Source organism: Aquila chrysaetos, chromosome 6 (assembly GCF_900496995.4).
Source record: "Aquila chrysaetos chrysaetos chromosome 6, bAquChr1.4, whole genome shotgun sequence".
In the NCBI taxonomy this organism is placed as follows: domain Eukaryota; kingdom Metazoa; phylum Chordata; class Aves; order Accipitriformes; family Accipitridae; genus Aquila; species Aquila chrysaetos.
In genome coordinates, this window is record NC_044009.1 from 31,327,753 (window position 1) to 31,345,743 (window position 17,991).

General features: G+C 36.2%; 1 protein-coding gene across 17 annotated transcripts in view; it reads right to left on the minus strand.

Moving 5' to 3' along the window:
- MYO3B (myosin IIIB) overlaps positions 1 to 17,991 on the minus strand; it is a 213,629-nt gene that overhangs the window by 166,591 nt on the left and 29,047 nt on the right. For 16 of the 17 annotated variants that reach the window (XR_003924029.1, XR_005932734.1, XR_003924030.1 and 13 more), the window contains 5 exons: positions 15,638 to 15,821; positions 14,009 to 14,143; positions 10,484 to 10,588; positions 10,122 to 10,221; positions 6,355 to 6,431 (listed from right to left, as the gene is read on the minus strand). The exons of the other annotated variant lie outside the window; for it this stretch is intronic. Coding sequence is in view for 12 of the 16 variants with exons in the window: in XM_030018870.1 (XP_029874730.1) it covers positions 6,355 to 6,431; positions 10,122 to 10,221; positions 10,484 to 10,588; positions 14,009 to 14,143; positions 15,638 to 15,821 (601 nt within the window). In the remaining 4 variants the exon portion in view is untranslated. The remainder of the gene's footprint in view (positions 1 to 6,354; positions 6,432 to 10,121; positions 10,222 to 10,483; positions 10,589 to 14,008; positions 14,144 to 15,637; positions 15,822 to 17,991) is intronic. 17 annotated transcript variants of the gene reach the window in all.

The following is a 17,991-nucleotide window of genomic DNA, read 5'->3' on the forward strand; positions in this document are numbered from 1 at the left end:
TCTGAATTCCACTGCTTTCCTTCTGGACTTTAAGCAACTTCAGCATAACTCCTTACTATTGCAGCTTGTTAAAGCTTGGGTTTGAGAGCCACAGAAAAAGTTGGGAGAAAAAACCAAAACAGGGCAGAAACCACCATTTCTTTTATTTCTTTATTCAATTCCCCAAAATCTGTGTTCCCAAAAAGATACCTTTGTTTATTAAATCATGCCAGTCAACTCTCAGAAGATGGCACCTCAGTGTCACGGGCATTTTAGTCATATGCAGACATTTAGAGACCTAATTCTATCCCACATTCTGCCACTGACCTGCTCTAAGTCCTTAAGCAAGTCATTTCACTTCTATGTCCCCCAGTTCTCCATACAGTCTTGCTCTATCAATTTAGAGCAATGGCTCCCACTCTTCCCCCCCGCCTTCCCACAATTACACTGTAGGAGTTCCTTTCTGGCATGCCCATACCTCTTTACCACACGTACCACAGGACTGCACTCAAACCCAGTGCTGCATTTCAAGAGGACAGTTAATATTCCCTAAAAATAATTTCTAACACACCGTGGTGTCCCACTGCTTTAACCTCCCGAAAGCAGGGATGTCATTTCAAAATGTATGCCCAGTAGGCAATTCCTTTACACCCTAGGCTTAATGTGCTATCATAAATATAGTAATGTTAGAAACAAGCAATTGTTCAAATCACAATGTAACAAAAATCTGTTATGAATTATTTAATCCTACCATTCTTTATATTTACCATTTATCTCATTTATTGTTTTTACCTACTAAATGTGTGGGGTTTTCAAGTATTTCACTATTAATTAATCATGATGCCAGATAAACACAAATTCTGTAAAAGCAGCAGAAGTTTTCTCTATTCCCAACTGTGAAGTTTCTTCCTAAGAACAATCAGTTATTTTTTGTAAATTCTGTTTTCAATCTTATCTCATTTACTGTAATTCATGAGGTAAAAAACCCCCCAAACCTGTAGTAGGAGCTAATTCAGCAATCTATCTTATCATTAGCTGTAGAAGAACAGTTATTACACCTTCGTGGAAGATGTTATAAGGAAATATTTTCAAAATTTTCTTATTAGAGAAGGTACATAGTTCCTTATGTTTCTTTATCACAAAATATGCATACTGTTTCACTGTACAGCTGTTTTTAAATGGCTTTCAGGCAGAAAAATGAGTATATATACATTCTTGAAATCTATATCCTATTTATACTAAGCAGTGGATTCCTACAGTTCATTATAAATCAGCATTTACAAAATTTCATGCTTAGCTGGCATTTAAAAGTTTAGTGAAAATATGCATATCAGAAGAGCTAATTTTAGCTAATAAGGAATTAAAGTGAAGAGACCTAGAGCTATTAACAGGATACTGACCTTGAGTCCCATGATGTAAGCAAAGGGCTGGCAAATAAGCTATGTTGAAGTGGGACAAAATGAAAATATCTTCAATAGTTTCAGGGGAATGTATCATTTTACTTGTTTAGAGTTAATTAAAAACATAAGCCCAGGTTAGTGATGGGGTTATCTTTTCTATGCTGTTTTTCCAACTCAGTATTTAACTACACATGAAATGTATTTACTATTAAATGGATTTGTTTGTAAATGTCCTAGTTTCAGCTGGGATAGAGTTAACTGTCTTCCTAGTAGCTGGTACGGTGCTATGTTTTGAGTTCAGTATGTGAAGAATGTTGATAACACTGATGTTTTCAGTTGTTGCTAAGCAGTGTTTAGACTAATGTCAAGGATTTTTCAGCTTCTCATGCCCAGCCAGCGAGAAAGCTGGAGGGGCACAAGAAGTTGGCACAGGACACAGCCAGGGCACCTGACCCAAACTGGCCAACAGGGTATTCCATACCATGGGACGTCATGTCTAGTATAGGAACTGGGAAGGGGGGGGCGGGGAATCGCCTCTCGGGGACTAGCTGGGTGCCGGTCGGCGGGTGGTGAGCAATTGCACTGCGCATCATTTGTACATTCCAATGCTTTCATTATTGCTGTTGTCATTTTATTAGTGTTATCATTATCATTATTCGTTTCTTCTTTTCTGTTCTATTAAACTGTTCTTATCTCAACCTGTGGGTTTTGCTTCTTTTTCCCGATTTTCTCCCCCATCCCACTGGGTGGGGGGGGAGTGAGTGAGTGGCTGCATGGTGCTTAGTTGCTGGCTGGGGTTAAACCACGACAGTAAATTTTCATGTCTCCTACAATAGAGAGGTAAATAAGAGAAATCAGCCCTAATTACCAAAAGGAAGAAGTTTTTTTGACCAAATTCTAAGACTTGAATACAGCCCTTACTGTAATGAATAATGACTTTAGTGGAAAAGCTGCTGTGAGTCTTTGCAAAATTAGATTTTTTCCCTTTATATATTTTTCAACTACATTAATGCAAATGACTTTTTGGGGTACTTTTTTTACCAGTTTGGTTGATTTTTCTTTAGATTATGCAGAGACACAGCTTCGTACTGAAACAACGCAAATATTATTCATTGTTTCAGGATTTGCCTTATTGCACACACATATGATCAGATTTAAAGTTTAAAAAAATACAAAGAAACACTGGAAAAAGAAAGACAATTTAAACTAGTCACCTATTGTTCTAACACATCAGAAACTTATTCTAATGCTCATTTTATCCCAGGATTCAGCAGGGGGAAGGAATCCCTTGATTCAGCAAGGGGAAGGAAAACAATCTGTTGTCTCTGGGGCAGTCTTACCGATCATTACTTCATCTTGGCAGGACAATAACAAACACCCAAAATACAGAGTTGACACAGCTTTACATAATAGTATGACATCTGAAATTCCTCTAAAATCAATAGCAAAACAGAGCCCAGATTTTACCTCTGGTTAACTCATATGATACCTTTACCAATGTCTCAGCCTTTCCTACTGTCACATGTCATACTTCAACACATCATTCTTCAAAGGATCAACTATGTTTTAATTATGTTCCTTTTAAAACATAAGTATATATGCATCATTGTCATTTTTTAGCAGTTATCAGTAAAATATAACAGCATACTCCCTGCGGTTTTAAATTATCTTCAGTATCTCTCCAGTTCTTTCTGACTTGAAGTATCTTTTTCTATTTCTGTTCTTAAAACTAGGTTTGGGCCAAAGAAAACACATACAGATTCTAACTGAGCTAGTTTCAAGAGTCAAGTTTCCAACTATATCATGATATTATAATTATATTTGGGAAAAAGGAAAACTGCAATTCTATTTGAACTACATTTTGTTCAGTTCTGCACTGGAAATTGAAAACAGGACGCGTTAAGGTTTAGAACTTGAGATGTAAAGGCAGTTCCGTTCAAAAGTTTCAAGTCAGATTCCTCCTGCTAGCATTCAACACAATTTATTTCGGCATAATAGAATCAGATTGTAGGTAACTTAAGTGTTTGGCTACAGGCAGCTTTAAACATCCACCATACTTAAACTATCCTGCCTTATTTATCTTTTTTTGGCATACCTGTATTCAGTGTTCGAGTTTCTGCATGTCCATGTTTGTAAGTGTGAGACAATACTAATTAGGTTAAACAGCAATGATGGATTTTCAGTGAGTCTACTTTAAAGCTGCTCTCAAACTGACTCATCCTTGCCAAGTTCCTCTGTTGCTTCCACACAGCCTGGTTTTCCCCTGTATTTTCATTTTTCAGCAAAATTTTTGTTAATCACATGCTCTGCTCAAAACAAATGCTCAAGGACAAATCTTTTTGATTTGTCCTGTTGCTGCTAAACAAGCCTTACAGTCATGAGAAAAAAAGAGCCCTCTAAGATGTTCAAGTCTCTCAGAACTGTTAAGCTGCTGTTTTTCATGCAGCCAGTAAGAACACTGAGCTGAACAGAACACCTTACACCACACTCAGTCACTGCTATTTTCCTATGAACTTTTGTTATTGCAAGGACCATGCCATATAATCCTTTTGATACATTTTGCAAACCTCATCTTAAAATACGATTGTTTTCCTCATTATACAGACTGCTCCTGATCCAGGCTGATCTAGTGATTCTAGTTTCCAGCACATTTGTCTTCTGCTTATATCCAGTTATTCCTATCTGTCAGCTCGCATGATCTTGCATCGTTCTTCTCCAGGTTTTATTTTCCTGGGGCTTACCCTGGAAAATATTCCGTCAGCTCCATTTCACAAGGTTTGTTTCTCTGAAACACTCCTGCAGTCTCTTTCTCCAAGGCAGGCTTTTTCATCTACCCTCTCCACTCCCCCTTCAGATTAAATCCACTTTTCTCACCCTTAGATAAGATGAGGTCCCATGACTGCCTTATGCATTGACTGAGGGTCCTATGTTTCACACACAGATAGTAAAAGTCCAATTAAAAAAAAAAAAAAATCCTAGTCTTCATGCTTTCTATTTCTCTGATTAGTAACATTTCATTCCTGTCCAGTTATTTTATGGTATTTTGGGGTTTGACATAGATTCTATCCTATGTCAAAACCTATAGGCAGCAAGATTTTTGCAACTCAAATGCTTTTCTAGCTTTTACTGATCTCACCAGTCTCATCTAGAAAACACTGTTCCTAATAAGCTGTTACCCAAGCAGAGTTTTTCAGCTTATTGCAGTCCTAATCTTTCATCTTTCACACAAAAATTTGGCTGCACATTTTAAAAATACCAGAAAGATCTCCCCAGAAGTAAGGCACGTCGGTTGAAATATGTCATTCATATGAACATGAAGAAAGCAAGTGTAGTGACTTGAGCACGAGCGTTATGCAACGTGTCATTTAAAAGCCGTTTCAACAACAGCATAACAGATATCTGAGCATCTTACAGCTATTTTGCAGATTGGAAGCCTGATCGGCGAGGCTCATGCAGGCATGCAAATGTGATATGAGTTACTATGCTTATGGTACTGGGTTGATTATTTTGACAAATCTTTTCAAAACAGGAAGCATTCAAAGCTACTTCTATTCCTGTTTTGATGTGCTATGCATATAACATACCTTGGTTACACGTGTGTTGTATTTTCAGGTAAAAATTTTTCAGATCAAAATCTCTGCATATTTCTTTGGCTTTTTACCTCGAGAATGAATATTTTCAAGCAGGATGGGAAAATAAATTTGGTACAATTACTGCCTTTGATGGCAATTATTCAAGCAAAACAGTACCATAAAAAGAACTTCTAATAATCTGAGTTCAATAAAATATTTCTTAATATGTCCATTACTGTCTAGAGGAGTATTTTATAAAGGTTTCATAATGTCTCCAACCAAGGTGATTCCATAAATAACGATTGCACAGTGGTCTCTAAGGTATCTTGTGTCTCCGTTGTGACGTAAACTGGTTGTTATGGAGATGGTAAAATATCAACCATTCTTTATGAGACTGTGCAAGATCAATTCTGGATCCGTTACTGCAGCTTCTTTCTCTGTTCAGGTATAATCAGCCTTCCTTAGCAACAGAAATAGATGTATAAAAAGTATAAAATGTTCTAAAACAAATGTTTGCACAATACTTTTAACTGTTTGACATACAGAAATAGACCTGTGTGCATTTGTAACAGATGCTAATTCCATCCGAAATTCCCCCAAATTCAAATAAGTCTAATGGCCTTCAACAGAAATAAGGCTACTACTGTTATGAAGGTTTAACAGCTTACAAATAAACAGACCACTCCCTTTTCATTCCCTATTTTTTAATTTCATAATCTATACCTTACAAAAGTATTTTTTGTTTCTCAAAGCGGGGAGGGAGAAGATTAACATCTTTCACCCCAAATTTAGGGAAAGTACATAAGGGACTTTTGTTCACCAGTGTGTTAAAACTTTCTAGAGCTTCATGAAATACGAGGAAAACGGTTATGTCTGGGGAGTAGTATGTAAAAATATGGTCTAAGATACTTGGCTAGGCTGCCTGTAGATTATTTTTCTCATCTATGCTAGTCCATGTGTCTAAGTGTGTAGGTCCCCATTCAATGATTAAGGTTAAAGAACACATTGCTGAGTCAGGGTTTTGCAGAGTCCTACAGCAAGACAGGAATGTGGGAATTCCTCCTTCTCCTCCCAGTTTGTATTTAGAGGCACAGGCAAGCACACAAAAAAATACAGTATTTCATTGGAAAGTCATGAAATTTTCAAGGAGACCCTCAGTTATTTGCAGATTATCTGTACTTTTACGGAAACATTACAGAGAAGAAAAGAATGAAGATTATTAGAAATCCATTTTGTATATTCTAATAGTACATTCATTTTACTGAACAGGGGCCTAGATGTAAAGTAGAAACACAGCCATAGGGGAGGGAAGAAAACATACCCTTTTCTCCTTTTATGTGGAAGTGGCAACAACGTGTGCACTGCAATGAATGGAGACAACCCAGATAGGAACATTTGCCTACCTCAGGTGCCATCCAAAAGGGTGTTCCCACTGAGGTGTTTCTACGCAGCCGTGTGCTGGTGAGCTGGGCTGAAACACCTGCAATAGAACAGATCAAAAAAATTTGGCTTCAAATTCATTCTGTCATTTCAGCCAGTTTATTTCAAGTACCTGGAAAACAAACCCCAAGCCTGGGAGTACAGCTGCAGAATGCCTGGCCAAAGTAGGTGCAGCATTTGTACTGAATTCTTTGATTAATTTCAGCTTGCTGTTTTAGTTCAGACTTGCTGAGAGGTATTTTGTGAATGACTCTCAGTTTGAAGCACTTTCATTCAAACTCAAACATTCAATTGGCACCTAAATATCACAGACTTCTTTCTGCTATTTTCATGAGTATAAACAGTAACTACCCAAATTACGATTTGACTTTAAAAATTCTGTTTCAGAAATTTACTCCCTGAACACCACTGGCAGGAAACTTGTTCCCTAGAGTATTTGCAGAGACTCTTGTTCAACAAAACATTTATGCACTTACTTAAGTCTTTCCCTATTGAGAAAAGCAGGGAAGATCAAGCTCACACTGCAGCTTGTACTTAGGGAGTTAAGCACATGCTTAAAACAAAGCCTGTGCTTCAGTGCTTTGCGGACTGGGACTGGACTACTGAAGCACAACTGAAAAAAGGAAGAACGAACTAAAGTGAAATCAAACAACGTTAACAAATCAGAATGAACTTCTGCAGCAAATCTTCTTCTGTGCTCTGCTCAACATATAATTGAATTGTAGAGTTCAGGAGCATTCCAATAAGTTCACACAAAACCAACATTGACTTAAAAACATATTCCACCTTAAAATTGTTTAAAACCAAAAACCACAGTGGTCTGCTCCTATGGCATTACCCAGAGACAAAAATGGGCAGAAACAGATATAACACATGTTGCCTGATGCCAATAAATAAGAAATTGGGACTCATAATTCATAAGTTAAATAATTTGATTGCTGGCTCCAACATTCAAGCCTGTATTTATTTTTCATTTTCCAGTGTGATTGCAAGTCTTCAGTGATTTCCCGAGTACTGCTGTGAAACAGTTAATGGCTAGGACCTATAGCAAGCCTCTGTGCATTTAACTCTGATCTCTCTTCAGCTAGCTTAATTTGTAACTGCTATCTATGGACACTCCAAAACAGCGTAGAATACCAAAGAGCTGAGAGAGGGAGACAGGGAGAGAGAGTGAGAGAGCATGAGCATAAATGAATAATAAGTTGCAGACATTTTGGGTCGACTTACACTGTTACCAACATTTATTCAAATATATCATGCTGTCGAGAGCACTTGAGAGAAGAAACGTGTGTTACATTGAAAAAGCAAGCTGTAAGGTCATCAATGAAGGAAAAAAAAAAAGCCTCATTTAAGTATATCTGTGTAATCCTCTCTGTGACCTAATATCCACATGTACAGCCTTGAATATGAAGTAACTTTTTTTTTTCTTCAAGATTCTGTCTCATTCTGTGGACAGAATGGATCACGTTCACTGAATAGGTAGCCATTTAATTTTTTTATTTTAATCCCCATCGATTTAAGTTCTAGTTACTTATTTAGTATATCCAATCCTATACCAAATTTAAAATTATTATTTTCTTTTTCTTTTGACATGCTTCCTTCCCTCCTCATCAAACAATAAATCTCCTTAACATTCCTGCAAAATGGGAGAGGATTATTAGTTCCAGTGATTAACCTAAAAATATCCAAAGCATCCACTGTTTTGGGGTACTTAATCTCAGATCTTTCAGTTTTCAGGCACTCCACATGCCTCAAGTAGAGCTGTAATAGATCTCAGCTGCAGTTCGAGAACACTTAGCTCTTCTGCAAAGGAAGACAAGATGTTTCAAACTGGCTGTCGGGAAAATGAGGAACAGAGTGGCCAGTTCTAAAAAGTTTGATGCAAGCAACCTGCCAATGTCACAGAGAAACACTGGCAGAAGTAAGAATAGTCACCAATTTGATGCCATTCAATTGAACTGCTAGTCCCTTCTCTTCCTGAACTCCCTGCATTTTTCACTATATATCTTCCACTTTCTGCAACAAATGAGACAAACAGTTCTACAAACAGTATCACCTGTGACTCAGTCCTAATTCACTCCCAGAGTCCCTTCTGTGACTATGGCAGTAGACTAGAGGGGAAAAATAGCAACTTAATGAAAGCGTGGTGCCTGATGCTTCTTTAGTCAGGAAGCCCACATATGTGGGCATTTCTTGGCATTTCCTAAGAATTAAGTGTTAGGAAACACTCGAGATTTAACTCATGTCTTTTTCTGAGGTAGTCATATTTGTTGTGATTTTCTAGTATTCCTACTGTAACTTAAAAAGTAGGAAAATATCCTAAAGCCTAAATGTGGAATCAGACACCCATGGGACACCACAAAGGTTGGGACTCTCAGTTTCCTTGAATGTGCCACTTGGAGTTGCAGCACGCTGATCCACCTTTGGAAGCCAGAGCTCCAAGCTAAGCTTCCACTGCAGCTAAGGCCTTTGATACATCTGATAAAAATGTTTTGCTTTGGGGAGAAAAGCCAACTTTTCCCAGAATGTGATAGTTATAAACAAAGATCATACTGCCAAAATTCCCCCAAATGAGAAGGGAACTTCCTACCTTGTACTAGGTCAGGGACTCACTCCAAGTTTTGCTTCAGGCTGTATGTTTCTCCCAGCACTATTTTAATTGTTGCCTTTACCATTCAACATAATGAATTTTTGTCCCTAGAAGATAGGGACAGAGTCTCCTGTTTTCCAACTTACTTTAGCATCGTCAATAGATTTTTTATGTTAAATTTATAATACCATGACAACATAGTATTAAATTTTCTTTCCACTGCATAAATTTAATATTTTGGGATTTTTTTTTTTAATATTACTATTTGCAGAAGTTTTTGGCATGCCATTTTACACTAGTCTCATTTTGTGAACATTCTTCTTTACCTTCATGCACTGCTAAACAAACATCTGTTAGTCATACAATTCTATTCTCAATGACGATCACCTTATGCATTATATGGTTTAATTAATAAATCATATTACTAATAATCTGTTTCTGTTACCTTTATTAAAATTGTCCATTCCATTGCATACATATCTGAGGGACTACAGCATTTCTTTACTTTTCTAAGTGAATGTTTAAAGGCAAAAAAAATTGCTGAACTGAGTTAAATTCTATTGCCAAGTCCCTTTCTATCTACCTATCTATCTGTCTGTCTGTCTCTCTCCCCCATTTCTTACAATGTTTCCAGAATTGCAATGCTCAAATCTAACAGCAATAATCACAAATTAAATGGATGTTGGGTTTTGGACCTAAGGGACCATTTTACCTTCTGCTCAGAGGGAAAAAAATATGCTTAAGGCTAGCAAAAGCCACTTCAGAGAGAAGAATGTCTCCTTTTCATATGCAAAAGATAGAATATCTAAATTTAAATTAGGAGGACAACTGCCCTGAAACTGACATTCCTTATGAAATGCAAAAGAGCTTTGTAAATAAAATGGTACCTTCAGAACTATTTTTAATTATTAAATTATTATGTTTAAGCTTATAAGTTAAAAGTCTATTACTGATTTTTGGTTAGAATTTTTTTTTTCTTGCTGTACCAGGTTCCTTCTCCATTTTTCCTTTTTAAAATAATTCTGAGTATCCTTCTGAAAAAGTCTCTCACTATGGCATTCTGCCTTCCCAGGGGAAAGTAAACAGATGCCTTTGGCTAAACTGCATGTATCAGGAAAACAAATGGGAAGTGGTCATTACCAAAGTCAACGAGCTTGACTCCACCTTCTGTTGTCAGGAGAATGTTGTTCCCTTTCACATCACGATGAATGATCCGGTTATTGTGTAAATGCTGAAGGCCCTATATACCAGCAGTAACAAAAATAAGTTTACTCCCTTATTTAAAAACAATTACCCTACTATTAGGGAATGTAATGAAGACAATCTGTACATACTCTATAGAAACATCTGTCCACCAGATTACATGCTTGATACAACCCCTGCTGCTATAATAGCCCGCATAATATTGTCAACATTACCATACTTTATAAATGGAAAATGTATGTATGAGATGAGTAAATTGCACCCTCTGCTGTCATTACAAGCCCAATGAACATGCTTACCAAGAGAGCACCATATAAGATGTATGAGATTATAGCTTCATCCAACCGTTGGCCACACTTCAGCAGGCCTTTGACAAGCTCTGTGACAGAACCTCCATTGCACAGCTGTGAAGGGAGGAGTTGTGAGGGGGGGGGAAAGCAAGGCAAGTCCTCAGTTACTCAATATACTTGTTCAGGCTGTAAACACCTACCACGCAAAACTGCACTACAACACAAGTCTGGGAACAACTAGATTTTTACCTTACAATTATTTATGTTGTCATCCCACCTTAGAACTTATTTTATTAGCAATGTTAATAATAAATCACAGCAGCCTGGGTGGGGAGAGGGAAGTGAAAACCAAAGATTATAAAGTGTAATTTATAAAATATAACTAAAAATCAAAATATTACGAATGGGACTATATTTTGTTGTTAGAAGAGGATAAGTCCAATTTACATTATTTGAGTATTTTCACAATAATACGTGCATTGTCTTTTCAAAAAACTGCTTTTGTGCAAAGAAAAGGCCAGACAGAAAAGATTGATGTTCTTGATAACTGGGAGGCAACAAATTACAGTCATTTTAAACCTTCACTCCATCAATGCTCCTGCTGGCAGGCAATATAAAGTAGACAGAAGCCATATCTCTATACTCAGATTTGATGGCATGTGCTGCCAACAACTGAGATCCAGAAAAGCAGCTTCTTGCAAGCATTTCCCACTAATGGGCTGCCATACATCAAAAGAGTAGGAGAAACAAGTAAAATTAGAATCTTTGTAAATACGTTTTCACTCACACCATTAGTTTACTGTCCATGCCCTTCTAAGCAGCTATTTGCCTCCTTCCTTTCTCTTCTTTCTCTGTCCTTTTCTTACTTTAATATTCACAATTGTTCGACAAAAAAAAAAAAAAAAAAATGATGGGAGAATTGATTGCCTTTCTTTCATCGAATTTTCTCCTCTAGACCTGTTTTTGTAGCCAGCAACATTTCTGCCATACAGAAATCACATACATTTCAACACAAGTTCATTTTACGTTATCAGTATTAAGTTTAAAATGTTACAGCATAAATCAGGAGAATGGTATGAAAACAGAAGTTCTACAAACTCTCAAGTTTTGCATCTCTTAAATAGCTTTTATGAATTGTGTATCAGTTCAATCACTAATTTCTGTGATATGTCGATATTATCCTTCAATTTATTACTAACTTCCCCTTGCATCAAAAAATTTCACTAGACTAAAAGTTTTAGTTCATGGAAAGGACCAGATCACATGATAAAAAAAGTCATCCTTTATGTAAATAAGTTCCTGAAAGCAAAAATTCATCCCTGAAAATATTGATGGGTTCTGCAGGAATTTGACTTTACTTTAAAATTAATTAGTAGGGATTTTTTTTTATTTAAATAAATTAGGTGGAAGCATTCAGCTCAATATCAATCATCAAATGTATTTACAAGAGAACATCATCTCATGAGACAAAGTGCATGTTTTTCATTCCATGCTTAACCATTTGCTGACAAGCCATTAAGTCAAAGATTTTTGTTTCTTGCTTCTATTCCATTAAATGTTCTATTGAGACAGGCTGTAGTAAACTTATCTCTAGCCTGCAAATAAAAAATCGACAAGCATGCCCTCACTTCAAAAAAAACCCAAGCTGGTTGTGACTGAAAAATGGTATAGACTGACAGCTGTTTGGTAGCATATGTTAAATGAATGACTGACTCTGAAAATAAATATATCCCACAAACACTACTGCAGCTGTCAGTGACACTGTTCTTGACAGTCAGCAAAGATCTGGGACAAAATGAACTTGTAAACTTCATTACCACTTTATACCTAATGGTAGTACTTCAAAAAGTGGACTGATGCACATTTAGATGGAAAAGTAGGGAAGCTTGCTTTACAGTTGCCTGTGCTATACCTATCCGAGAACTGCATCATCATAAAAAATATTTAAGGTGTCCACTTTTGCTACCCTTCCTCATCCTAGGCATTTATCAAAGGTCCTGCTTGTAGTGAGTAAACACAGCAAAATTGTGCCTAAAGGAAAAAAAAAAAAAAAATCCACCTTTTTATTACATATTTTGGAAGTCACACATCCGATGAACATATTTCATCAAAGACTCAGGGATCAAAGTCTGAGTACTTCGTGCATTCCCTTTTACTGAAAAACTCTCATTAATTTATAACATAAAAAGTAACTGCTATGCATACATAGATTTGCACGTAAATTCCAAGGCAAGAAATAGTTTGCCTTGTCTGTTAAATTTATCCGTATAAGGAAAACACAATTTTTAAAATGTCAAATTTCTTTAAAACTTTGGATAATGTCCACCAAAACACACCTGAAATGAACGTACTTAATTTATAAGGTCTGTACAAACACCTAACTCTCTCAAAATTCTACATTCAATTTTATTACATAGAATATGTCAAAATTTTGCTTTACAAAATTTTGTTATATGTAATACCACATGTCATGCATCTGTTGGATACACTACACTTGTATTAAAAAAGAAAACACATAGGAAACCAAGCCCAAACTCAACACAAAGCCAGCAGGCATACAGTAAAAAACAACACTAAAACAAAAATTCTAAACTTCTTTTTTAATAGTTACTGAAATTTAAGATGAAACACATCCAAAAGTTTTCATTCAAGCTACATAATTCTGCAGTACATAGAAGTTAGATGTATTGTTGACATTTCACAACTTAAAGTGGAAATAAAGATTCCCTATTCTGATTCCAGTCACCATTCAAGAACTGGGAGTGGAATTTCTAAAATTATCGGTAATTAAAAAGTGAATGCTAACTTTTACTGGTCTAGTTATAAGAAAGGAATGTTTGAATGGTCTGTTATTGCTCATCAGTCTGTGCAAAGCTCTCTATCAACTAAGCCTAGAAAACACATAGAAGAAATTCTCATCTTGCAACAATCTTTGGCAGTCACTTAACTGGCAACGAAATCACCAAAATACATTTTTCATTGCAAGACTACTAACTGCTACTGAACATGAAGAGTTAACAGAAGGCATTTCTGTTGCTAGGTTTTCAACAACAACCAGCCTCTAGTTTTAAATTACCATAAAACAGACGTTCCCATTACATTTTCCCTGTTCACTTTTGCAGTAGGCAGCATGTTTAACTGTCCTCCATGTTACTACTACCTCATCTTTTGCATTCCTCTCAAGTGCTTGAGCTCTCCAAAGTTCAGAGAAATGTCTCGTCTAATGTTTCCTCCAACATGAAAAAAATCAGGCTGTTTTTAGGCAAACAATTCTTATCAAAAGAACTTGCTTATTTTGGAGGCAGAATGTAGCAACTTGAACAAAAATAAAACGCAAGGACATTCCCTATTAAACAAACTTTTAAGTTTGGATGTGATTTTCAACAGTAGGCTACCACACATCATCTCTCACCAGTCCTTTGATTAACGGCCCCAATCAGAGAACCATGAAAGCCTGTGACTCTTCTAGCAATAAAAAACAGAAACCAAACAACATTTGCTAGTTAAGATGTAATGTTATCAAAATGTTTTTACCTCAAGTACTAGCCAGAGCTGTCCTCCCACATATTGATCTGCTTTGTAAAACATCCCATAAAATCTAACAACATTAGGATGATTGGGAAGAAACTGCAAAATATTATATTCTGCTTCAATTTCTTCATCTACATCCTAAATAAAAAACACAAACATATAGAACATATAAACACAGTAAGCCTGTACAAAGCAAGAGCAAACTCTCATGGATAAAAATAACCATTTTTTAATTAGTTTGTACTTTTAAATGGTTTTAATTTAATGTAGCTGAAAGTACTCTCAATACTGTAAATTTAAGCCACACCAAATCATGCTACTTTTGCTTTTTTTACATACAGAAATGTGAAGTCTGTGTAAAGCAAGCAGTTGTTCTTCAAGGATTCTTTCAGTGCATAACACAGTTAACCAGAAAAGTAAAAATTATATTTAACCTTGCTTAGCTGTCTAAATAAGAAATTTAAAAGTATATTATTTTCTAACTTGTTTTTAAATACACATATTTTTAATGTGTAAGCTAAATGTAAATACATGAACCTTTGATTCATTCTTTTTTCTGTGGTCATCAGATAGGACCAGAGAACAATTTAACAAAACCTCAAAGGTGACATCAGTAAAAACAAAGACATTCTTATGAGGAAAAGACATATACCAGAAACAATTACAGAGAGACAAAACAAAACCCATGAAATAAGCAAATGTAATTAAATGAAAGAATTCTGTGACACTTACAAAATACTGTTTAATATCAGCACAAAGGCCACAACTCAGAACAGTATTTAAGCACTGAATTTTTGTTTCTGCACAGACTGACTATTAGAAAATTTAAGCTCTTACATGCATTTTCCTTTTTTTGCATTTTGCTAAAAAGGATATAATTTATTACCTTCTTCAGATTTATACAAGAGAAAACCAAGATGAAGTTCAGTAGTGGTAGATGACAGAAATGTTAACTTTTTTTAGCAAATATTTTAGCCCAGCTGTCATGACCACACTCCAGCTTGATCCAACCTGAGCAGCTGCCAATTAAATCTTCCATTGAAAACTAGGGCCTTGGTTCTCAAGGGGAGCTAGGCATTCAGTACCCACTAAAACTGCAGCTGGCACAGAACTACCTCTGAGAATTTGGGCTGTGCTCTTCTTCTGTTTTTATCTTAACTATTGCCTCACAGTATTATCCACTTATAAAAGATAACTATAAAATATCCTAAAGTTCACAGTACTTCTGTGATGGGGAAAGAAATTCTTTTGGGGAGTACACAGAATAAAATAAGAACATTAAGATTAACAACATCTTCTATTTTCCCTGCTATAGCAGGCCCCTACGAGGAATGCCTCTGTGCCCTTATCATTTGCATGCTCCGAGCACAGGTATCTAAATTTGTACCAGAAGAATTACATAGACCTAAAAAAGAAACTAAGCAAATGCTGTCTTCAAATAACAAACAAGATGATGAAATTGTAAGTTGCAGCTTTCAGGTGCTGGTACCAAACTCCTTCTGTCAATGCATTCTGCAAAATTGTTCCCTTCAGGATGCTTTCAATATCTTACACATTTGATTTATATGTCAACTCTGTTTGAGAATTCTTTCAAATTAACAATGAAGTTACAGTTTAATATTTTTTACTTACACTGATAGGATCCAGAATCTTTACTGCTGCCAGACTCCCATCTTTCTTATTGGCAACCTTATAGACTTTACCGTAAGTGCCTTTCCCAATAGTCTCTATAATTTCCCAGGTATCTGAGGGATCAGCTAATGATTCTAGTCCAATCATACTGGAATTATACTGAAACAATCCATACAATGGCTTCCTGGAAAACAAAGCAGACACATATACAGTGGGAAGCCCTAAGTAACTCTGTACTAAAAAAGCCACCTTATGATAAAGAAACCAAATATTGTCCTAATTTGAGAAGAAATACAGATAGAATCACAAATGAAAACCAGACAGAAAGATAAGATCACTAAATGAAGGAATGGAAAGAAAACTCTGGGGACTACTTCTCTTTACTTACTCTGCTGTATGTATTATTTGCTTCTAACATTGCCCCATAAACTGCATCATTCTGAACACATTTTAACAAGTTCTCACAAAATCTGATCCTCTCTCTACTGCATGCTCTTTTAATGGACATTTTACACAATTTGTTTAACACTGCTCATGCAATGATGCCCTATTTCTTGTGCATTAAAAAGCCATGTCATGCTTTTAACATATTTTTGTCTGATGCTCCCTGGATAATTGCCAGACAGGCATTCAGTAGGTATAACACCTCATCATATCTGATACATCTACAACAGGGCTATGTATAACTAGTTTAATAAAAGTTAAATTTTTCATGGTTTAATAAAAGTTAAGACTGGGGTGGCTGTTATATTAAAATACAAACAAACCTGATAATAGGCAACAGGCAAACCACTGGGGTGACATGCATCACTGGAGATGTTTCTCAACAATTGCACTTGTCTATCTCTGTATTTCAGTCAGAGTGTGTTATGGTCAGGTACACTGGCTGACTGCACCTCCACCTTCAGGAGATCTCCTGGTCAGGGGAGTCGTTGCCGCAAACATTCCTGAGTGATGCATGGATCACTGCAGCCTATGGAAAAGGCTCCTTCCCACCCTTAAAATTACATAGATGGCAAGTTCTGGTGTTCAGGAAAATGACAATACCATTTTAGGATTTCATTGCAAGTAGTAAGAACCTAGATCTTGCCCCTGAACTGGAATTAGAGAAAGGAAAGATGAAGTTTAAGATGAGACTAACTTAACCTTCCTATATAATTCCTCATTAGGGAAGCTGACTGGTTTATGGTTTCTCTAAGAAAGAATATTATTTGCCCATTTAGTAGCTGTCAGTAGGTAGACCCCTTCAGCTATCTGTACACTTAATTAAGAGATGTAAAGTCTTGAGATCCATGAGCAAACCAAAGGAGAAAATAAGAAAGTGATCTTAACAAAAGCAATTGAAGACACCACCATTGCTGACTGCAAAAGCTCTTGATTTTTGGAGATGGATCAACTAGCATCTCAAACATACACTTGAATTTTAAGGTTTGAGCCATTTCTTTCTAAGCATGTCTGATATCTGCAAAACTACTTGAAATAATTTTAAAAACCTGCTGTCTTATTTACCTCTTCACCTTTTCCAGCAGCAGTGACAACTATCTGGCATGAGAAATTTAGTCAGAAAGAAATGTGAGCCTGGCTGGGGAAACTGATAAATTAATAAGGAATGAAGCAGCAGCTCTTCAATGTAATTAAAGAAATAATTGTGCTTTCTGTTCATGATAGAGAAGAAAATAACCTGTATGCAATTCACAGGCAGCGCAGGTCTGTATAGCAATATTCAAAATGGAAGTATGTGTATAAACTAATTTGCATGCTTTGTTCCTTTCCAGAAGAAATTTTTAAATTCCTTTAGACCCTAAGACAAAATGTTTACATGTTGCTAAAGTAATTTACCATATAGCAGGCACAAAACACGGCTGTTACCAAAGTCAGGTTAGAAGAAGTATAATCTTTTTTTTAAACAATGGCAGGCACATTTAGAGAAAATGTCTATTTCCCTCCTTGGTTAAAACTATATTTGCACCAAAGATGGTGCCAAATAATATACCGAATTGCTTTGGTCTTTTGACCAAAAAAAGGCAAAGAAAAGAAGGAAAAAGAAGGGAAGGTTAAAAAAAAAAAAAGCTAGAGTCAATGTCATTTATCTGTTGTGGGTCAATAATGTAATTTATTAGGACGGTTTCTCACTACTTGGATCCAATATAGCATGCTGCAAATAAAGAACAGTATTCTGAACACATACAGTTAGCACCTCAACAGAGAAGCAGGTCAGGTGAAAGACTTCTCTGAAATCAGTGAACAGACTGTACTACACGCACTGAAGACAGCAGCCGCAGACATGTAGCTCCTGATAAGCCAACCTTAAGAGCAAGGTTTGCTTGCAGGCTGTGGGGGTGGTGAATACAAAC